We start from the raw sequence: 22,963 nt of genomic DNA on the forward strand, positions 1-22,963 counted from the left end.
TTAACGCTGCGTAGCAAAGCATTGTGACACCCGTACCTAGGTAAGTATGTGTAGGTAGGTAGGTAGCTGTTTACCACGAGTAGACAGTGAGGGAGACTCAAGTCCTCATTGAATGGCCTCGTGGGTGGCCTCTAAACTGGGTGGAAGCTTGAGGTGGTTAGGAGGGGGGGATGAGAATGGAAGGGAAGGGTAAGGGAGAAAGACGTTGGCAAGGCTTCATGTTTAGGGCTGCCATCTTACGTCATTATATGGCACTGCAGGCTACTTGCTCTTGACGCTCGGTTGAATGTATATATTCTTCAATGGCATATTCATCACCTCCGCCTCCACTTTTATTTATTTTTTTGAGGACCACAATTCACTTAAGCAGTCTAGCCAATTGACAGCCTCCGAGACAGCAATTTTGAGCTTCGACTTGATCAAATCTTCAAGCTGCCATTTCTAATCCATTCACTTCCATCCGCCCCGCCGCAGCTGCACAGCATCCAGTCTCGTCACGACAAAGAGCATAAATAGGCGTCGACGTGTTTACCTTTTCCTCTCTAGCCTGGGAACCGCCTGCTCTCCATGCCGCCATCTCCTCCTTAACTTCCTGCCCGACTCCCGAGATGTTGTGGCACCAATGCCGCCGCCTTGAAACGGCGATCATCCGACGAAGCTCCCGGTCGGTATCACAACTACTCAGCAACCGGCCTATAAACACCTGGGCGATCAGTCATCGGGCAAAGGAGGTCATCTCGTCACCGGCAGGCAAGGGACACGGTTACCAAGCTCGATACCCCATCGCGCAGCGACTCTATTCCGCCGCATCCTCCGGCTTATCAGATTTGGGTCCGACAACGACGTCCTCGCTCGAGCCCCCCACGCCACAACTCCCCGAAAAGCCCGACTACCTCAACGACGCCGAGTCGGCGATATGGGACAGCCTGGTGGCGGCGTTCAGCCCGACCGAGCTCACGGTGCAGGACATATCGGGCGGGTGCGGATCGATGTACGGGATTGAGATTGCGTCGGAGAAATTTCGAGGCTTGAACCTGCTGAAGCAGCAGAGGATGGTCAATGCTGTGCTAGGCGACAGGATGAAGGACTGGCACGGCATCCAGCTCCGCACCAGAGTCCCCCTGGCTCGGACGTAAGAAAAGGGGGCTCGGGCATGCTCGCACGATCGGCCGTGGTGGTCTGATGGAGTATCAAGCCACGAGGCGTGGTGAGCATCGAGGATGTCGTGTTATACTCGGGAGTGATTCCTCGAGGAGGCTTTCACCGCCCTGCTCCCGACGGCAAGGCCTGGGACTCGGTAACATGGGTATGTTCATACCGCGTCAGCATAAAACTTGCACTTTACATACATACGCCGCCTACCGCCTGCCTACGTAATGTGTGTGTTGCGCGTGCGCGTGGGGTGGAACTTTTGAAGGTATTTACTACCTACCTACCTACCTACCTAGTTAGGTAGTCCGTAGGCGTCGAGGGGCAGCCGGAGATGTTAGCACGTTTAGGTACGTGACCGAGGTGCCTGGTTCCTCTACGGTGTACCTGCGGAGTGCCTCCGCTCCCCTCTACCCTAAGTACCTCTCTATAAGCAGGGTGCCTCCGATAGCTCCATTCAAGGCTTAGTAGGTACCTAGGTAGGTACCTAACCCACCTACCTACCTGGGTAAGGTACCTGTAAGCACCTCCTAGGCTAATTCGGGTACCTCAGCCATTACCTATATTGTTCCTGCTAGGGGTACCCAGGTAGGTATGCAGGTACCTAGGCCGGTATCCTCCAGGCTAATGCCGACGTACCGGAGGCGCTGCCCCAAGGGATCCCCTCTGCCCAATCTATCGAAGTACATTTGGGCCAGTCCATATATTGGAATGTACATGCTTGGGTAGGATCCGTCGCAGGATGCATTTCCGATCCTCCATCCTTCTGCGCTCTGAGTCAGGTTGGAGGTGTACCTAATGTGGTTACAATATGTAGGCGTGTACATGCGCTACCTCTGTCGCCAGCCAATCGATCCCGCCACATCCAGTCAGCACCGTCCGGGGCACAGAACATGCCCTCCTCCTCCACGCCTCTCTGCCGCCCACCTGTCTGCCTGGCTACAGAATCCAATGCCTGGGGCGCGTGGCGAGGACAAGGGAGGCCGTCTCGATTGGGTATGTATGCACCATGTTAGCATGTATCACCACGCATGCCATGCCCTATGACCAAATGTGCTCCCTACCGGCGCGCACTGAGATCTCGAGATCTCCGCCCCCTTCCCCGGCACCTGGCTCCCGGCGCCTTCGTATTCGCGCCGTCACCGTGCCACCAGGGTCCGCGGCTGCTAGGCACGACTTGCCTAGCAAGCAGCCCGTGGGCGGAGTGCCCCCGTTGCGCTCCATCGAGCGACGCCAATGGCAGTGTTGTCTCAGATCGCTCGGGGCTCCAGGTCAAGAGCCGATCTAAAACATGGTGATCTAGATCTAGCGCGCCAATATTACATGCCCAGCTGAATGCCAGATTTGAGGCAGCTGGGCCGGTCCCACGGCTACATGCCTGCTCTGCTACTGGCTCCCAGGCGCCTCCGCAGCATCGTCCAGGCCATGTGCCGACATCCTAAGAAGCACATCCTCACCGCCGGGTTCTTGTCCGCTAATGCGACCAATGCCTAAATTTAGGCTCCGGCTCCCCGGGTCCAGGGCGGCGGTATCGTCCTCGATGGCCAGACGTGTGTGTGCCGGTGCTCGATCGCGAGGTGGCAGTCCTATAGACTGTCTTTCGCCTCGTTGTCGAGAAGATGCGGTTCCAAAAAATGTCCGACGTCGTGCTACATCATATGATTCACAGGCCTGCCGCCGTGCCTTATTGGTTTCGGATGTGGCGTTGCCGCGGGACATTTGCTACCTGACTCCGGGCTCGAAAAAGGGGAGGGGAGGAGAGGCGACTGTGTACCGTCTGCCTGTGCCAGCGGGGGTTGTGGCGGTCATGTCTGGGGGGGGGGAGTGGGGAGGAGAGTCTCGGATGGGGCAAGTTGACGGACAGGTCAAGAATAGAGGCTAACATAAATGCGAGTGTTCTCGGACGCACTGCTTAATCCCGTATACCCGCGCGATGTGAGGCAAGGGATTCTCGCCCTCCCAGCATCAGCACCGGCGAGACAGCCTGCATCTTGCCCGGGATCCTCATCCTCATCGCCTCGGCCAGCAGCCACCTGCGAGACGTTGGTACGCCGATAGGTACATCTCGTCAGGACAACGTCAAACCCGCATTGTTGCGGCCGCCGAGCAGGTTCCGACCTGGCCCGGCGATGGATCGCCTCTCCAGGCCTTGCGCGAGGAACCGATATCACACCCTCCTGGCGAGCATCACAGGAACCAAACAAATAAAGTCGTATAAACAAACGCTCGGTCTCTATACATATATGCATGGCTGTCGACGTTGCTTGGCAAGTCCATCAGCGAAACTGGCATGGCTCGTGCCAGTCCTGTGGTTAAGTCGCCGATTCGAGCCGTTCGTGGATATAGGCACGGCACCCCCGTCAATTAATACGCCGCTCGGCCCAATAGGTCTAGAATTACCAAGAGCACCCCCCCTTACCCACCGGCTTGGCCTGCTCAGCCGATTTCTCGATCAGTCGAGCAGCATTGGTCTACCACAAGTGACAGATCTCGACGCCGTACATGGGCCCAATCACCTGTCACCTGGGGAGATACAGGGCGAAGATCGATAAAACATCGTATTGGTAATTAGACCTTGCAAGTGATGTTTCTGTAGAAGAGAAAAGAAAAAAAGGAGCCCCTGACGTAAGTGCCCGGGAATTCCGAGAGCCTGGTACCCCTTGCCATGCCCCCCTTGCTCCCTCTCTCTCGTGCCTATCGTCCACCCTGGCCGGGAGCCGCTGGTTATTGCTTCTTATATAGGGTCTTACGAAGGACTGACGTTCTCCTATTCGCGCTTCTACCAGATCCACAGAGACCCCAAGATCGTGCAATGGATAGGCGCTAGATGGCTAAGAAATAATAGGCTCCGGCCATCCCTGTTCAGTTGTACACGTACGCCCCTTTAATTTGATCATTGATCACTTTTTTTTTTTGCATTCTATTTTATCCTATATTTTTCTTCATTCCTTTTTTTTTTCCGGGCTTGGTTTCTTTTTCTTTTCTCGGCAGTATGTAGCTTTGCGTAGTACAGGGTTTCTTGCTAGTATTATTCAGTTCGAGGACTCTCCCATCGTTTCCTTGCTGATCACACACAGCCTTGGCTCCGAGCCTGAACATGGCCTGTTCCTCGACATCTCATTAGGAGAAGATCCTAACGCCATTTATCGTCAAGGGGGAGGGGAGGGGGAGGGGAGGGGGGGGGGGGGGGGGGGCTAGAGCGGTGAGGTGCGGGCAGGACCGCAATTGTGCGCATCGTGAAGTAGTTCCGAGGCCAATCGCTTTCCCGACCTAGTTAGACAACAACACTTCTTAACTAAATAATTTGCCTGTGTGGTACCTGTGTAGGGTCAGAGTCGATAGTTAATGGAGGCTCTACCTGGTATTGGCCCCGTCTGGGACTTGATTCTAATATGCCACAACTATCTGTGTTGTGTTTCTGGAGCCTCACCCCTGGCCTCGTAGCCTATCATGAGTGGTGATGGCTCTCTCACGCCGGCTACAAATGACAGATAGACGTAGGACTTTCCTAGGCGGGACTGATCCGGTAGGCACTGGGACGTTCTAAGGTAATTCATTGCGATGATACTACGGTGGGAAAAAAAAGCATCCCTGATGAGAACATGACCCTCGACAGACTTCACTGGTGTGACTCAAATACCTTTAAAAAGCCCCAAGGACATTTCCATCTAGATGCAACTATGCCGTCCAACCAAGCCAAGAAGGATCTCGATTCGCCACACACCTAGATAATCTAGTCTCTAAGTCCAGATTCGGATCGTACACGACATAAGCACCGCAGCCATGGTCACGGTAGAAGTTCAACCTCCCACACAAGCCCAAGCCGGGACGGTGCTGTACCCACCGCTGGTGGTTAGCTCCGACAGCAGCGCCGCCTACGACTTTGTACAGGTCGTGCTCATCGACCCGTATGGGCGAGTCCTCGAGGACCAGCTTTTTGGCACACTTACAACGTCCAGCCAGACCCTAGACGATAGGGCTGGCTCCCGAGGCAGTAGCAGCAGGTCGTTGGAGTATGCTGTGTTTCCCGACCTGGTCATTAGCTACGCCGGCTCCTACGCGCTCCAAGTGAGCGCCATCCGCATGGACTACAGCTCTCCCGACGGGCCAGCTGCCGTTATCGCGATGTCGACAATAACCACCCGAATAAACATCTATGACGAAAGCGTCGCCGCGGAGATCCCGTGTAAGTACCCACAGGCCGCTCTATGCGGTTCTTCCCCGCCGCCGCTACCCCCCCATTCCGTAGGAGAGGAGCGGAGTGCTAACCTGGTAGGTTCTAGCCCCTGACGAGCAAAGCCTACTGCGAAGACTGCGTCGCCATGGTGGTTTCGGCGTCCCGCGTTCCCCCCACAACACATGAAGATACAATTTGGGCATGACGAGTGGAATTGTAGGCGTATGGGTTATTTGGGAATCGACTTGCTAGGGAGCGGGTGTTTAGGGGCAACTCAGTGGGCATGGTATTGTGTAACGGGATATTTCCTTGCTTGTGTAAACTAGAAACTTATAGCATTGACTGCTAGTCATGTCGTTCGACATCACTGATATACTACTTGGGAGACTCTACTGGGCGGACATCTCGGAAATTTCAATAGCTAAAGAAAGTATCAGCGATGAAACCACCTCGCTAACCCCATTCGCGTCTTTCTTCTGCTGATTCTTCTGTCAACGATAGCATGCGCTTTAGGCAGGCAAAGTTTGCACATTCGGACTTTACTATTTCGAAAGACTGCCTATTATCACATTATCCACGTACGTATAGATGGGAAACTAAACAGAATGACACGTTTCGTTAGCTGTGCGAGGATTCATCCAGCGTATAATTCTCTTCAGCATCCATTACAAAGACTCGTCGTGTATTTACTCTACTTTTAAGAGAATTTCTACCCCGTGTTTCCGTTGTAGCCTGATCCTAGGCCCTTGTGAGGCTCCCCGAGTTAGTTCCTTAGCATCTGCAATGAACCGGCAACGGCAGTAAGGGTGGTTCGACTTGGTGTTGTATCGGGAAATAGCTCACGGGATTCGAGGTGTTAAGTGCTGACTTAATGGACCGACATTTTCACAAGGGACATCCCAGCACCTACCTACGTAAATACACCCATCCTCTTTAGGGCCCATTTTGGCATCCCGAATTAAACCCTGTAGCCGTTCGTAGACATTCTCGGCTATCTCTTCGCTTGTCTCGGGAGGCCGCTAGTAGAAGGGGCGGGAAAAGACAAGAGGCATCTTCCCGTGTGTCGATGATATCCACCAATGGCTCCCGGCCTCACGTAGCCTTTAACCCTGTCCTGGGCGCATTCCTGGTGCCGGCAGGGAAAGGGGGCGGGCATAGATTTCTTAAGGTTAATTGTTGAAGAGCTTGTTTTGCCCCTATTTCTCGCCATCGTGAACTTTTACCTAGCCTATCACGTGTGGTTCGCTTACAAGTGCCCAACAGCTGCAAATATTTCGCCACCACTGCAGTGCCTCCATCTCTAGACGGCGCATGATGCTAGGGGGCCAGGTTGGCTGTCTCAACAATACCCAAACGAGGGGATATCGAATAGGGATCTCGCGCAGAGTCATCGCGACGACCCTCGCCGTTGCGTTTTCTCGCTCCATCGTATGCCTCGCATCATAACTTTGGTTGACTGTTGTTCGATTAAAAAAATACCAAATACAAAGGTAATTAAAGAGAGCATTTTGGTGGCCTGTGAATACGGCCCTTCGAAATACCGTTGCACTCGGTAAGCTGCCTCTTTAGTTGAGTACAGATGCATTGATGCGTAATGAATCGATTTATACAACACATTATAGGTGCATATCTAACAATCCGTACCTGCCTTTTATAGAAGCGGAGAAGCGTTGACCCTATTATCGGAATTTCTTCGGGGATTCTGCCAATTACTGGCCGATTTGCTTAGGTGGTTTTAGGACCTACCTACCTACCTACCTTTTGATGGTCTTCCTACCAAAACTTCAACTTTGCACTCTCAACCATTCCGTGCCTCAGCTCTAATCTATGCATGTCCATCTCGAGAGCCTCTTGAAACGTCACTCTACTACCAAATCACGGCCATGAAAGGCCCGGTTACAATTGGTGCAGTACCCAGGTCCCGACGACCTGTGCTACGACGCCAATTGTGGGAGGTGTCGCAGCACCGCCCGAGCTGCTAAACGCACCGTCAATCCCCCTTCCATTGAACCTCTCTTGCCTCGCCATCCTGTGAATGAAGGCCACTACGGCCCAAGGATAAGTCGCCGTAAGGTGTAATGGCGACGGGCCCTGTTGGACCTACAGCGCTTCAAACTAATGGCACAGGCGACTAGAACCGATCGCGCCCAAAGGTCTCAACGCAGACGAATGGTCGCTCACTGACGCGTCCCGGAAGGGTGCACAGAAGCAAGCGCCTGGTCGTCATCCCCGTCCAGGAACCTGCCGAGACGTACCCAGCATCGTCTTAGTCGTCCTCCCACACAGATAAGGAAGGATAAGATGCAACCCGAGATGCGAGCTCCGGCTCTCTCCTACGCAAAGAAGGATAGTGCACTGAGGAGCACGACGCGGGTCTGCGGGGAATCAGACGTGGTCGGCAGTTGAATATCGAGCCTGAACACAGTAGTGGGCCGTCGGTATGCCGGTTGTGTTCACGTATGCAATGCCAAGAGCACTAGGTTACCAAAGCCTCACTGAGAAGTGCTAGGCCAAGAGCGATGCAGTAATACGGGCACCATGGGACGCTGGCCTAGGCGATCAGGACGGCAACGGTCCGAGGGGCTGGGTCAGCCCGGGCCAGCGACGTGGCGCACTGAGAAAAGCGGCCCCGGAAGTGAAGCCGAGGGCGTTCCCGACGATGGGCGACACGACAGTATTGCCGATGCCGTAGCGCCCGGCCTCTACGAATGGGCTGTGGAAATGTTGAGGGACGTACATCTACATGTCCACAATCGAGGCGCCTGGTGCAGGGTCGTCCATGCCGTTTGCGAAGATCACGAGGCCAGACGCTGCTAGTCGAATGCAGTTTATGGCGGAGTTGATGAAATCTCGTAGAGGACAGCGCTGTTTCTTGGCTCGGCCGTCGACGGTTGAACTGTCTTGACGTCATCAGACGATGGTTATTGTAACTGAGAGTTCGTCCAACGGGCGTCGCTCAGCGCCATCATGGGGTGCGGCGAGTCGATCCCGAGTTGAATATGTCTAAACGCTGCAACGCCGCCATCATTAGTGCGGAAAGGGGGAAATATCCTAGGGAAGCAAACGGGACTTGACCGCACATGCATATATGGAGGCGCCCATAATGATGCTCCAGGGTCGCTACGTTCGCGATGTTACCCGGATCCAGCCTACTAAAGATCGACCACATACAAAGTGCAGCCCGCAACAACGAAGGTAGGTCGTATCAAAGATCCGGACAGCGGGACAGAGATAAGTTTTCGAGGCTCCACGCGGATCTCGCGTGCTCAGCTGCGACGGAGCAGCCGAAAAAAGAAAGCCCGCCGCTAGCCTAAGGGAATCAGTGCTTCAGCTGCCCTCTGCCCTTCTGATCGTACCGACAGTATACATATGGTAAATTCGTTTCCTTACCATCCAGCACCTCGAAGCGACACCTCGCTCAGTTCACTTGGGCTCGTTCACTACGCCTTACGTATCCCATGGAGTTCTTCGGCCGGCTTCCTCTATATCCCAAAGCGAGTTACGCCGTGTCTTTCGCTGCGACGTTGTTCGGGTCTGTTCCCGCTGTTGTGCCTCGCTTACCGGTCGTGGCTGACGCCCCTTTTGCAATTTGGATACGGAGCATCGGACCATCGACGACAACGCCGGCCTTTCGACAGCACTTTGGTCACTTCTCACCTGCCATGCACGACGTGATCGTCTCCTCCTTGCTCCTCCCCGGAACCATATCGGCACTCTTTGGCGGCATCTTGGCTGATCGACATGGGCATATCCGCCTCATCGGTGTTGGAACGACGATCTATGGTGTTGGTGCCATAGTCGAATGCGCCGCCCCGTTGCTAGGGTGTCTTCATCCTTGGACGTCTTGTTAAAAGGGCTTGGTCTAGGGCTGTTTCTCAGCAACGTCTATGTCTAAGGCTCGGAGATGTCACCGCGTCAGGTCCGCGGCGTAATGACCGCTGTGCCACAACCCCTGATTGCCATGGGTATTGTGGCAGGCTACTTCATCCGCTATGGACACACGAGGCTTCAGAGTACCTCGTTATCGTGGCGGCTGCCTCGGACGATCGCCTCTGGGTTGGCATTCATCAACTCGGCGATCTGCTGGTGGGTTCCGTCGCCGTCGCGATGGCTCGTACGACAAGGTCGACATAGAGAAGCTCGACAAATTGCCCAGAGGTTGGGCCTGGACGAGGTCGAGCAAGATGAACTCCTATGCCAACCACTTGACGACGCCGACGCTTCCGTGTCCGAAGGGTCCCTGGTTGAAGCTCTACACCACACCCTAGTCAAATTTCGCGAAGCTTTTACGCCTCCCTTTCTACAACGGGCGCTTTTGGGGGTGCTTCCTTATGGCTTTCCAGCAATTTAGCGGCATTGACGGAGTGCTATACTACGCGCCGATCCTCTCCCGAGAGGCAGGTCTCAAGGCTCTGCTTTAGTCATCTTAGCGGTGGCAATACCGGCTACGCTACTTGCGGACCGATGGGGCCGCCGAACCTCGAGTATCGTAGGAGGTTGTGGTTGCTCGACTCTCATGCTGATTGTTGGATCAATGCATGCCGCCGATCAGGTCAAACCGGAGGCTGGTGCGGGTAATCGGGTGGTCGTAGCCTCCATCTACCTATACACATTTATTTTCAACGGGACCTGGGCCATCGGATTCCGAACATCCCTCATCGAAAGCGTACCGAAAGCAACAAGCAGCGCCGCTGGTCTAGCCCAGGCCTCTAACTGGGTGTGTTTGATCCATTTCCACCAACCCCTTTCAACAGCTTCTTATTCTTGACACGGTTAGCCAATTATCTCGTCGCCCTGATTACCCCATTGCTCATCTCCCAGTCGTCGTTCGGGGCATACTTTCTTTTCGTATCTTGTACTGCCCTATGCACTGTCTCTATTATTGTTTTCATGCCTGAAACGAAGGGACATAGTCTAGAGACAATAGAGCGAATGTGTATGGATAGGGGCTTGGAAGCAGGGATGTCAGTACTAACCAGTCAGAGCTCGACCCCCCCCTCGGAGCCACATCAAAGGTAGTGATAACTTCGTCTCGGTAGGCTGCTCAAAACAACCAGGACAACAGTTGGCTAGATTGCGGGCACAAACAGGCCATAACGGAAACGGCAACATATCGATCCCCATTCGTTCTACATGCGCCTCCCTCCCCCGGCCCCCATCTTCCATGCCCTCCCAAAAGGAGAAAAATGAGGGGTGACAAGGATTAGCCATGGTGTAACTAGAAGATAATGAAACCGGTCCCGTAAGTGTTCATCCGACAGTACGAGCGCGGAATCCGTAGCTCAAGAAATCCTGAAATGCTTCTCATACGAGTAGGTAGACTCTACCGTGACTGTTTAAGTCGTGGCATTATCTTCCTAAGTGGCGGGACAATCCGCTCAAAGGCCGAGAGGACGCACAGGAAGAAAAGTTAGAGTTGTGTAGAGAGAGGGGAATATACTACACGCCATTCACTCGGCTCGGTTCACGGGAGGACTTGCCCTCTTGAGTATGTCCGTAGATCTGTAGACATATCTGGCCACCAGTCAGGGTCTTGACGAGAGAGATAAGAGGTGCTTAAATAGCACCAACTCTTCGAGATGCCTTCCTGCTTACTTGTCTTCGACGGCCCATATACCAAACCCGACCGAAGCCGATTTCAGCTTTTTAACCTTGAATACCGTAGGTCAGACAATAGGGGAAGAGCCTCAAGGGGTCGCAAGGAAGTACGTGGGCGCTTGAAGACCCCCACACTGCCCGCCGCGACGGCAACAACAATCGTGTTCTCCAACACGCAGCATACCCCCCGAATCGCTTCGGAATGGGTGAACGCCTAACTTGGGAGGCTATCGCGGCAAGAGAATGCAACGAGCGAGACGGGAAAATCCCGAAAAAATGGCTGCTCCGAGACCCTCCCCCAGCAACGAGGAAGAACGTCATGAGCATCCCCTATGAGTGCGACATCATGACGCCTGAAGAGATACATATCACCGAGAAGGATGCCACCGAGCTTCTGCACCTGATCGCGACCGGGAAGCTCAAGAGCTACGACCTGACGCTGGCGTTTTGTAAGCGAGCGGCAATCGCTCAACAAGTGGCATGTTTATTTGCCCTCCCGTTTCCTTTCGCATCCCCTTTTATGCATGAATTAACGTGGGATGGTGTTACACGGGGATGGAACCCTGCGCTAACGAGTTAGGCCATAAAAGGTTAGGAGGATAATATCGGGCATTAAGGCCGTTACCTCGGCGATCTACTAAGGAAAGTCCTAGATAAGCTTCGGATAGCTTCGGTATTAAGGTATAAAGGTATAAAGGTACAAAGGTACTTCCGGGTTATATTAAAACGAAAAGGGAACGTAGAACTTAAAAGAAGATAAGGACCTAAGAAACCTCCTATAGAATTATTAATTAAATTAAACCTATTTTAAGTATATTCCTTATTATAAATAATTCTATATTACTCTTATCCTTATAACTTTACTATAAGTTAATAATAAAAAAAGCCTACGCCTAAGCCGGCGTTATACGTTAAAGCCGCTACCCCGGTATTATTACTACCGGATTAACCTCGACCTTTTATTAAAGAACTAAAGCCGTAGGCTTTCCTACTCCCGCGACTAGCCGCTTCGGGGATAGCGCCGATCTCTATAGCGGAGGTAGCTTAAATAGTAGCTACGATTAATAAACTAAAGGCCGCTATAACGGAATTAAAGGTAAAGAACGCCGAACGAATTACTCTAACGCCCTAGCCGAAGCTAACCCCCGAACTAATTAATAAATCCCTCGTCGTATATTAACCCTAGGAATATAAGGTAGTTATAACGAATACTCCGGAAATCGCAAACTTAGGAATAATTATACGTAATTCCCCGTAGTAAATCGTAAATTTATATAAGTAAATAAAATAAGTATATTAAAGCCTAGTAATATTAATTAATTAAATCGACGTAAGATACCGATAAAATACGATCCTAAAGAAGTAATACGAATAATTACGATAGCTTTACTAAACCGCTACGGTAATATAAACTACCGGTATCCGAACTACGAAAATATAGATCCACGAGTTCTAGAAATAAGTCGTAGAATAAAATACCTACTTCGCCTAGAACGTATAGGAAACCGTAGCTAAGTTTACCCGGTAAGATAAAGTACGAACGGCCGTAATAAACTAACTTCGAAACGCCGTATTATAAAACTAACGAGCCTTAACCTAGCTACGTAAAAAGTATAATAAATTAATAACGAACGTTAGCTCCTAAGCTACGTAAAAGGATAAATAGATTAACGAAATCCTTAGTAAAGAATACCTTACCCCCGGGGCTATAGAAGAAAAAACCTAGTTAATTAAAAACGACCTTAAGGCTTACGCGGCTAATTTAATTAAGGAATACTAATAACGACGATTAAGTAATAAACTAACGGATATTAAGTTTATTATCGTAAAAGCTAACCAAAGAATAAGAACGCCTACTCCCGCGCCGGATATCCGAATTACGATAGCGTCTACCGGAAGATATATTAATAGCGAGGCTAAAATAAGGGAAATTATTTCCGACGGCGTACTTTAAAACGCCGCGGCTAAACGTACCGCCGCGCGCGTAAGAGCCCGTTTTTAAAACGCCGCGATAGGCGCTTTTATATTAAGAAGAGCCGGGTAAGAACTACCGCTATCCCTACGGATCCCGCGGAATACCTTAGGAAACCTAGGGAATTCTAACGACTCGGATAACTTAAAATCCGGGAACCTATAAAGGCCGCGGCGCCTACCCGGCGCCTCTAAAAAACCGCAGGAGCCTCTCGATCCGGCCGAGGAACGTATAATTAGGGCTTAAATTAAAGCTATAAATAATCGACGAAGCATTACGATAACGATTAATTTAATATACCTTATTAAACCTACGGCTTATAACGGTAAGGACTTAGTTAAGTTCCGATTATAATAAATTAAGGTTAAATTTTATATCGAAACTTATAAAGAAAGCTTTACCCGGGACGTTTAAAAGATTAACTAAATAAGATCGATACTTACCGAAAAGGCCTAGCTCTAATATTAATAACGGCTAGCCTAGGTAAAAAGGTTAATAATCGTCGATACTTAAGCGGGATATTCCTAAGTACTTTAAAAACGGTTTAAAAACCCCGCCGAACGATATCGTAACTTTAAAAAGATATAGAAACTAAAGTATTAAGGAGATATCTCCTAATACCTTACCGAGCTTATAAACCTTAACGATATCGTTTAATAATCCGGAATTACCTTCTAAAATTATATCGCCCGTACCTTATCCGACGAAATAATTAAGCTAGTTTACTTACGATTAAGTCGTATCCCCGAAAGCGACGAAGCCTTCCTTAAAGTAATTAAGGAAGCTAGTTAAATCTACGAAAACATAATAACTAACCCGGGAATTTCGGAAAAAGAAAGGTCCGCTTCGTAAAAGAAGCTTACGAAAGCGGACTAATAATAGCGGTAACCCGTAAAAGAAACTCGCTCCCGCTTAGGTTAACCGATAAACGAACGTAAGGAAAAGGATAATAAGAAACCCGTACCGGCTAAGGACTTACGATAGGTAGGTAATAAGGAAGCTTTAGCTAAGATTAACTAAGCCGCTATCGATTAACGAAAGAAGGATAAAAAGGCCTACTAAAGATACGGAAGAAATAATTATTAAACCTTAGCCTACTTCGTAAAAAGGGACTTAAAAGGACGGGACTTACCGGCGCTATCTAAAAAAGTCTTATCGGGAAAAAAAAAAGGAAGAAGTCCGAGCTATTATCTAATAAAAAGACTAAAATCGATACTACTATACGATAAAAGGAAACTCTTTCCCGTATTATAGAGCTATCCGACTCCGATAAAGAACGGAATTTTTAAATGCCCCCCCGTAAGCGTTAACGGAAGAAAAAAGCGATAAAAATAACGTAAAGATTACGGCTATTAAGCGGCCCGGAACGCCAAAAGTAACGGAAGCGGTACCGATAACGAAGAAATTATAAGTTCCCTAGCGTAACTTAACCGAATTAAGGTTAAATAAACGGCTTATTTATACGATATAAATAAGATATTAAGAAAAAGAATACCCCTTACGAATCCTCTTAAATACCGGTAGTAAGGTATCCTTAATTAACGCCGCTAAAGTCGAATAATTACGCCTTCTTATTAATTAACGCTTTAGGGCTAAAACCTTAATAAGATTCGACGGCTCGGAAATCTCGTTAGGAGGACTTTAATATATAAATAAAACGAAGCTCCGTAGCTACGAATATATTTACCGTATCGCTTAAGAAGTTAATAAATTAAATAAAAAGGTCGATATTATCCTATCCTAGTAATAAATAAAGGAATACCTCCTTTAAGGATTATTTATAAACGGACGGCTATACTTTAACTCGCTACGGTACTAAAGTTATCGCTTACGGCTAACTCGCGTAGGAATAGCACGAGAAGTAGAGGCTCTAATATAAGTACCGGAATAATTTCGTAACTTCGTTCCTATTATAACTAAGGAAGCCGGATAACGGTTCCTTAATCGGTAACCGTAGGACTACGTTATTAAGCTCCGACCGGGAACTACTCCTCCGTAAGGACCTTTATATACTATAAGCGGACGATAGCTAGATGCTTTAAAACCCTAACTCGACGAAATAATAGCCATGGAAAGAATCCGAAAATCTAAGGCCCCCTATAACGCATTTATAATATTTATAAATAAAAAGGACCCGGGCGCCTTAAGACCGGTAGTAAACTACCGGGGGCTAAATAAAATTATAATACCCGTCCGATATCCGATCCCGTTAATTAACGAACTATAAAACCTATTCTAAACGGCGCGGTAGTTTACTAAGATTAATTTAAAATCTAGATTCTATATAGTACGGATTAAGGAAGGCGATAAATAAAAAACCGCCTTTAAAACGCGCTACGGGTTATACGAATATATAGTTATACCTATAGGATTAATTAACGCTCCCGCTACCTTCTAAGCTATAATAAACCATATCTTCCGCGACCTTTTAAACGCCGGAGTTATCGCTTACCTAAATAATATCCTAATTTATATTAATACGCTAGAGGAATATAATAAACTAATTAAAAAAGTCTTAAAACGGCTTATAGAAAACCATTTAGCGGTAGCCCTAAAAAAATATACCTAGCGAACGTAAGAAGTTAAATTCTTAGGATATAATATAAGCCTTAGAGGTATTACCATATCTAAAGATAAAGTAGAAGCTATCCTTAACTAACGTATCCTAGCTATACTTAAAGACTTATAAAGCTTTATTAGGTTCGCTAACTTTTATCGTAAATTTATACGTAATTTTTCGGGTATAGCTAGGCTAATTATTAGCGCTAATAAAGGAAACCGTAAGCTATGGAAATAAAAAATCGAAATAAAGAAGGCCTTCTAGAAATTAAAAGAAACCTTTATAAAGGCCTCGGTACTTATATATTTTAACCTTAACCGAGTTTTAATTATCGAAGCCGACGCCTCGGATTTCGTTATTTTCGCGGTCCTCTTATAAAAGGATAATAAAAGGAAATTAAAACTAATAGCCTTTTTCTTACGACGACTTATCCTAGCGGAAATAAATTATAAGATATATAATAAGAAATTACTAATAATCGTCGACGCATTCGAAAAGTAGCGATACTATCTCGAAGGTACTTAGCATTAAATAGAAGTATATTCCGATTACTAGAACCTAACGTACTTTATTACGGTAAAAGTACTAAATCGACGCTAAGCCCGCTAAACTTAATAGCTCTTTTCGTATTACTTTATAATATATTATCGCCTAGGGAAGTAAAATAAAAAGGCCGATATTTTATTTAGATTACTATAATATCGCCTTAAAAAAGGAGGAGCTAAGGACTAGCCGATAGTAACGGTCCTATAGGAAAAGCATTTTTTAAAAAATTCAGGCTTACCTACGGTAATACTCTTTAACGTACGACTAAGTAACATCCTAATACCCGCTTAAATTATAAAATTCGTTAAATAAGTTAAAACGGTAACTATATAGGACCCGGAGTACTAAGCCTAGCTAACTAAATTACTCGGTAAGGAAATAAAGCTCTAGGAAGGCCTTTTCTATTAGCGAAACCGTTTCTAGATACCTAAGGACCTATAATAAAAAGTAATTAAATCGAAATACGATACTAAAGTAACGGGATATATAAGCATAAATAAAACCATAGAACTTATTATTCGTAACTTTTAATAACCTAACCTAGAAGTAATAATTAAGGAATTCGTTAGGAGATACCGCGAATACTAATAAAATAAAATACCCCGATATATCCCGTTCGGACTACTATAGCTTATGGAATTATATTATCGACCATAATAAACGATCGCGATAGACTTTATTACGGACTTATTAATATTTAACGGCTACGATTTTATCTAGGTTATTATAAATCCCTTTACTAAGATAGCGTACTTTATCCCGCTAAAAAAAGACGGTAAAAAGGCCGAAGACCTAATACCTATCTTTATACGTAATTATTAACGGCTATATAAGATCCCCTTAGATATTATCTCCGACCGAAACTCGCGATTTACTTCCTATATATAAAAGGGCGTCTTAAAACTCCTCGGCGTTAAGCCTAAAATAAGTACCGCCTTTTATCCTTAAACGGATAAATAAACGGAAAGATTTAACTAAATACTAAAAGTATACCTACGCGTCTTCGTAAATTACGAAATAAATAACTAGGAAAGCTTATTACCTACTACCGAATTTACCTATAATAATACCGCTTTAATAACTACCGGTATATTATCCTTTTACGCTAACTATAAATAATACCTAATAATATATAACCCCCCTTTAGGTACCCCTAAGAATCTAAAAAGTAACCTCTATACTTACTAAATAACTCGGGTATATAACGAAGCTAAGTAATATTTAAAAAAAGTACGGTAACGGATAAAAGAATAAGTAAATAAATACCGAAAAGAAGAACCTCCTTTAAAAGTCGGATAATTCGTTATATTAAATACCCGTAATATTAAAACCAAACGTCTTATAAAGAAGATAAATAAAAAGATATTCGGTTCCTTTAAGATCTAAAAGGTCGTCTTCCCTACCGCCGTAACTCTAATACTCCCGAAAGGCTAGCGTATTTATAATACCTTCTACGTATTCCTTATCGAACCCTACCGCGCTAGTAATTAGGAATTACCTAACCCTAATTAAGTCTTACGGAAGGTAGCCCCGATCGAAGTAAAAGACTACGAGATAAATAAGGTATTAAATTCCGTAAGAACCGGAAAAGTTATTAAGTACCTAATAAAGTAATAAAGCTAACCGATTAAGCGCTACTAGACTTAGGAACCGTAGGAATACTTTACTACCGAAAGAGCGAAGGAAATCGTTAAGTTATTCTACCTATAGAACCTTAATAAACCTACTAACCATCGGACCTAGGTACTACGCTTAGGAACGAACTCCTCCTAAGAGGGGAGATAGTATTATACGGGAATAGAACCCTACGCTAACGAATTAAGCCATAAAAAATTAAAAGGATAATATCAGGCATTAAGGCCGTTACCTCGGTAACCTACTAAGGAAAGTCCTAAATAAGCTTCGGATAGCTTCGGCATTAAAGTATAAAGATATAAAGGTACAAAGGTACTTCCGGATTATATCAGAACGAAAAGGGAACGTAAAACTTAGAAGAAGATAAGAACCTAAGAGACCTCCTATAGAATTATTAGTTAAATTAAACCTATTCCAAGCATATCTCTTGTTACAGATGGTTAGGTCAATTGTCTGACCCAAATCTGGTTCGAAGAAGGACTACAGCGTGCGCGAGAGCTCGACCATCACTACGAGACACATAAGACGGTCGTCGGCCCCTACCACGGACTGCCGTTTTCCATCAAAAACCAGTTTCTCGTCAAGGGGAAGCGCACCTACTCCGGCATGACCGCGTGGGTAGACGAGGTCGCTGCCGACGATGCCCCGATAGTCAAACTCCTCCGCGACGCAGGCGCCGTCTTCTATTGCCAGACGGTGAGGTCTACACACAGCTCCCCAAGACGCGAGATCTCCCAAGCTGATGAATCCGCGTGCCGCTGCAGAACGCGCCTCAGACGCTCATGTGGCTAGAGACTAGCAACAACGTCACCGGCCGGACGCTCAACCCACTGAACCGCGACTTGAGCCCCGGCGGGTCGAGCGGCGGGGAGAGTGCGCTGGTTCGCTTTTTCGGCTCCCCGATCGGCTTGGCGGCAGACGGCGGCGGCAGCATCCGCGGGCCTGCCGCCTTCACGGGGTGCGTAGGCTTGAAGGCTACGGCCACCAGAATCCCCCACACCGGATCGAAAGCCCCCATGAAGGGGTACGATAGCACTCCCTATGCCGTCGGGCCCATCTGCCGATCAGTCCGAGACAACGTCTACTTCATGGAGACGATCATCGGGCTTAAACCATGGACCTCGGAGCCGTACGTCTCTCCGCTGCCTTGGCGGCCGGCCGCCCCGCCGTCGGCAAGCAACAAGATCACCATCGGCGTGTACACGGACGACGGAGTGGTTCGCCCACACCCGCCGGTAGTGTCTGCGATCTCCCGACTGGCCGCGGCCCTCGCCAGGCACGCCGAGTTCGAGGTGATCCCGTGGACGCCGTTCGACCACGGCCGGGGGTACGACGTCTGCCGGCAGCTGTACTATCTTGACGGGGGCGCGGTCAACGCGGCGCTGATGGCGGCGGCGGGGGAGCCCGTGCTGGAGCTCAGCGCGTGGGTGGTGAGTTCGGACGTGGTGCGGCGGCGCTCGATCGAGGAGATGTGGGCGCTGAACACGGCGCGCGACGCCTTCCGGCAGGAGTACTTCGACCACTGGCGGCGGGGCCGGGGCGACGGCGCCCTCCGCGTGCCGACCGTGCTCCTCGGGCCCTGCGCGCCCGCCGCCGCGCCCCGCCACGGCACCGCCAAGTACTGGGCCTACACCGCCGTCTTCAACCTGCTCGACTACCCCGCCTGCGCGCTCCCGACGGGCCTCGCCGTCGACCCGGCCGACCCCGCGCACGCGCGCGATGCCGCCTACGCGCCGCGCCGCAACGAGTTCGACGCGTCCGCCGCGGCGCTGTACCGCGACCACGGCCCCGAGGGCTACGCCGGCGCGCCGCTCAGCGTCCAGCTGGTCGGCCGCAGGTGGGACGACGAGGTGGTGATGCGCGCCGCCGCGGCGGTCGAGGCGGTGGTGAAGGAGGGGATATGATGTGTGTCTCATCTTGAGGGGGAGGGGTGGGGGGAAGCGGAAAGGGTGTGGTAATGGCGCAGTAAGTAGCACGACGGCAGGACGGGGAGGTAACCGATGGGTTCTCGGATGGCGGAACAGGCACCCCGAAGTCTCTCGCTTGCGAACTGGGCCTCCCCCCCCCGGCGTATTTACCTACCTACTTATATTCTTTTTTTGTTTCCCAAAGGGCACTCCGGTTAGCAACGAACTAGTTTCCGCCCCACGTACTGGCAATTCGCGTACGTTGTTGGCTTGTTTTTTTTTTTTCTCGTCATGCCGGAATCGGCGATTTTCTCCTGTTCTAGCCCCCTTTCATCAACAGCCAGGGAGGGTAAAAGTCTACTATGCAATCCCACGGGGGCCAATTTGCTTTTTGTCTCAGGTATTTGCGTGCTCATTTTAATCGTACTTTCGTCATTGTCGTTTTGGTATCTGGCACGTAGCAATAGTGATTACTGTATGTTTCATAGTATTGCTTATCGCCATGTTGGTAATTACCTACCTTTCCCATGTAGGTACTGTGAATAGGTAGGTACCTACCTCCTATATAGGTACCTAATGGGCATTAGAGCTTTAAACCTTCACATGCGACCATAGGATCTGGAGAACTCATAGTCGCGTTTATATATATGTAGGGCTTTTGTAGGGCCTCTGTTTTTATATTAAAAAAATAACCCTAACCTTTTTCTACATTCCGGCGTCCAGTGTCCAGTGAACCCGGGCCGAAAAAATCCAAAAACGGAGCCGATGTGGCAGCCCCTTTTCGGCAGCACCGTTACTTGAAAGACGGAGAGGAGCACCGGTCTTCTCAGACACCCCCCCCCTAGCTGTCTTCCTCGTCGTCTCCCCGACCAATCCCACTGCAACAACATCATAGCCAGATTTCTTCTTTTTCACCCCTACCTCAGCCATCAACAGCCCCCTAGCACCTGGCGGATAGTTGGGAAGGGGAGCTGGGTGGAAGCTAACGCGGGAATGCAGCGAGGACTCCCGAGTGTCGAGCACAAAGAAAGCGACAGCGGCCTGTATCTTTGTGTGTGTAGCCCAGAGACCCGAACCTCCTGCACCGTGCTTCGATACCCCTCACCCCATATTTCGGTCCCCATCGCCCCACGATTTCGGTGCCCCGCGCCCGCATGGCGGCACATCGTATCCTGACAGATGTGCAACACCATATGACACGCGGCTCTTCAGAAAGGCCCGAAGCGCTTAGCGGTGCGAATTTCGAGTGAAGAGTTCAGTTCGCCCGACTCCGCGATTGGATTAGGCCTCACCCTAGCTCACCGGCCCCGGAATGGCCTGGGGGCAGCCTTCTGGGACCCGTAACGGTCTTCCCCCCTCGTTCCATCAGCTGAGACGCTGGCATCACCAACAAGATGCATCACCAACAAACAGCATGACGCATCACCAACATCCCAAATTATTATTATTTCTTGAATGTGGCATCAGCTTTTGGGGTAACAGAGATAGATGCCGTTTATCTACATTCTAGACTAAGACAAGCTAAAGAAGCTTTTTAACCTCTGTAACCAGGTTGTCCTTGGAAATAAGTTGCCCCCGATCTTTCTCGTCAGTCTCGCCATCACCAGCCCCCAAAACCTTCAGCCTAACCAGACCATCAGCCAACTCGTCCTGGCCGATAATCACCGCAAGAGGAACGTCCTTGGCTGCCTTGAACTGTTGAGGCAGCTTGGCTTTGACCTTAGCAGCAAATTCAGCTCGGATGCCGGCATTCCACAACTGCCGAGCGATCGCCATTCGCTCAAGAAGTAGTCCGTCCGTGTCCTTGCCGCCGAATGCCATGACGTAGACGTCGATCTCACGTGTCAAGACCCCTGCCTTCTTTCCACGTCGAGCGTCTAAGATCGTGAAAATTCGGTCAACCCCAAACGAGACTCCAATACACGGCATAGGGCGCTTTCCGAACATGCCCACGAGGTTGTCATAGCGGCCACCTGCAGCAATGCTGCCAACTTGGCTGGACAGGCCGTCGCTCTTGGCCTCGGCGGGAGCCCCAGGGCCATATTGGCTGGGCGGTTTTGTCAAGACTTCATAGATAACACCAGAATAGTAGTCCAGGCCTCGAGCAAGCGAGAGGTCGAAAGAAACTTTGTCGATAACGTCCAACGCCTCCAAGTAGGGGACGAGAAGACCCATGTCTTTCAGTCCAGCTTGCACCTTTTTATTTCCGGATAACGTTTCGTCTGACTGAAGCAACTCCAGTATTTTTCGCAAATCGCCATTGAGTCCCACATATTTGCCAATGCGATCGGCAACTTCCTCGGGCAGGCCTTTTTCCTCGACCATCTCTTTCTTCACGTCATCCCAGGGTGCTTTATCCAGCTTGTCGACGGCTGAGCTGATGAGACGGACCTTTTCGTCTGGGACGCCCGCAACGGCGAAGAGGCCGTCTAGAATTTGTCTGTGGTTGATTTTGATCGAAACCTCGAGCTCTAGCGCCTCGAAAACTTCGATGATGACCCGCAGAACCTCGGCATCAGGTATCATGGGGTCGTAAACCCCAGCAATGTCGAAGTCACATTGGTAGAACTCGCGGAGCCTCCCACGAGCTATCGCAGGTTGGTCCCGACGGTAGACCTTTGCAATCTGGTAGCGCTTGATCTGTGTGATGTTGGTATTCATGGCCAACCAGCGAGCAAACGGAACGGTGAGATCATATCGCAAAGAGCAGAGCTCCCCACCCTGATCTTCCAAATCGTATATAAGACGCGAGTCCTCTCCATATTTCTCTGTCAGAATTCCTCTAAGTTCGAATACGGGCGTATCCAATGGGGTGCCGCCATGACGCTTGAACACGTCGCTGACTGTCCGGCTATTCGCACATTAGTGAATCTATTGAGCCATCGAATATAACGTGCAAACCATACAAGATATGTTCACGAAGGACAAGGTCCGGACCAACCCAGTCCCGAGTACCTTTTGGCGTCTTCAGCTGCACGTTGGAACGAGTTGACTTCGCCTCACTAGTTGCCATGTTGCTGCCTCCTTGCCTAGCTTGGAACCAGAGGCAAGCTAGGTGTCGGCAAGGCCTGACTCTACCATCAAATATTGCTAGATATCGTGAGGTCTGATGGGTGGACTAGAAAATATGTCGGTTGAGTCATACCTAATGTACATATGTATGCGGGGTAGGGCAGGACTCCGGAATCCGGCGCGAATTTAATCCGATCAATATCCTTCTATTGCAGTGTCTGTATACACAGTGTATCGCGTGTAACCTTATAAAAGTGCCCAGTGTAAATCAGTATAATCAGTATAATTAGGAACCTAGGTATATATCTAGCTAAGGAATATGCACTTTATATGATCTTTCGTCCACTATATATAGGTTAAAGTCAGGGTTTATACTGTGTAGAGTAGGTAAATTTGAGGGACCAGAA

General features: G+C 49.1%; 5 protein-coding genes across 5 annotated transcripts; 4 read left to right on the forward strand and 1 right to left on the reverse strand.

The window, feature by feature from the left end:
- The first annotated feature begins 277 nt into the window (after positions 1-277).
- GGS23DRAFT_566427 (bola-like protein) lies at positions 278-1,501 on the forward strand. Its single transcript, XM_051516269.1, has one exon. It carries the CDS (start codon positions 609-611, stop codon positions 1,134-1,136), a length of 528 nt encoding a protein of 175 aa, XP_051372033.1. The 5' UTR covers positions 278-608; the 3' UTR covers positions 1,137-1,501.
- A 3,178-nt stretch (positions 1,502-4,679) lies between these two features.
- GGS23DRAFT_566432 (uncharacterized protein) lies at positions 4,680-5,846 on the forward strand. Its single transcript, XM_051516270.1, has 2 exons — positions 4,680-5,335; positions 5,433-5,846. Exons 1-2 carry the CDS (start codon positions 4,933-4,935, stop codon positions 5,510-5,512), a joined length of 483 nt encoding a protein of 160 aa, XP_051372034.1. The 5' UTR covers positions 4,680-4,932; the 3' UTR covers positions 5,513-5,846.
- A 2,938-nt stretch (positions 5,847-8,784) lies between these two features.
- On the forward strand, positions 8,785-10,523 carry GGS23DRAFT_604934 (sugar transport protein; the record flags this gene model as incomplete). Its single annotated transcript, XM_051519685.1, has 8 exons — positions 8,785-8,858; positions 8,928-9,151; positions 9,181-9,215; positions 9,246-9,569; positions 9,610-9,727; positions 9,757-10,047; positions 10,104-10,262; positions 10,366-10,523. The coding sequence occupies 8 exons, from the start codon at positions 8,785-8,787 to the stop codon at positions 10,521-10,523; spliced, it is 1,383 nt and encodes a 460-aa protein (XP_051372035.1).
- Positions 10,524-18,028: 7,505 nt separating this feature from the next.
- Positions 18,029-19,688, forward strand: GGS23DRAFT_528181 (amidase signature domain-containing protein). The gene is made up of 2 exons (XM_051514702.1): positions 18,029-18,333; positions 18,402-19,688. Exons 1-2 carry the CDS (start codon positions 18,244-18,246, stop codon positions 19,539-19,541), a joined length of 1,230 nt encoding a protein of 409 aa, XP_051372036.1. The 5' UTR covers positions 18,029-18,243; the 3' UTR covers positions 19,542-19,688.
- A 1,213-nt stretch (positions 19,689-20,901) lies between these two features.
- GGS23DRAFT_528159 (histidyl-tRNA mitochondrial precursor) lies at positions 20,902-22,716 on the reverse strand. Its single transcript, XM_051514701.1, has 2 exons — positions 22,451-22,716; positions 20,902-22,395 (listed from the first exon to the last, which is right to left on the reverse strand). The coding sequence occupies exons 1-2, from the start codon at positions 22,555-22,557 to the stop codon at positions 21,066-21,068; spliced, it is 1,437 nt and encodes a 478-aa protein (XP_051372037.1). The 5' UTR covers positions 22,558-22,716; the 3' UTR covers positions 20,902-21,065.
- Between the last annotated feature and the right edge of the window lie 247 nt (positions 22,717-22,963).

This window comes from Durotheca rogersii, assembly GCF_024521655.1.
Source record: "Durotheca rogersii strain YMJ 92031201 chromosome Unknown GGS23scaffold_9, whole genome shotgun sequence".
NCBI classification, from domain to species: domain Eukaryota; kingdom Fungi; phylum Ascomycota; class Sordariomycetes; order Xylariales; family Xylariaceae; genus Durotheca; species Durotheca rogersii.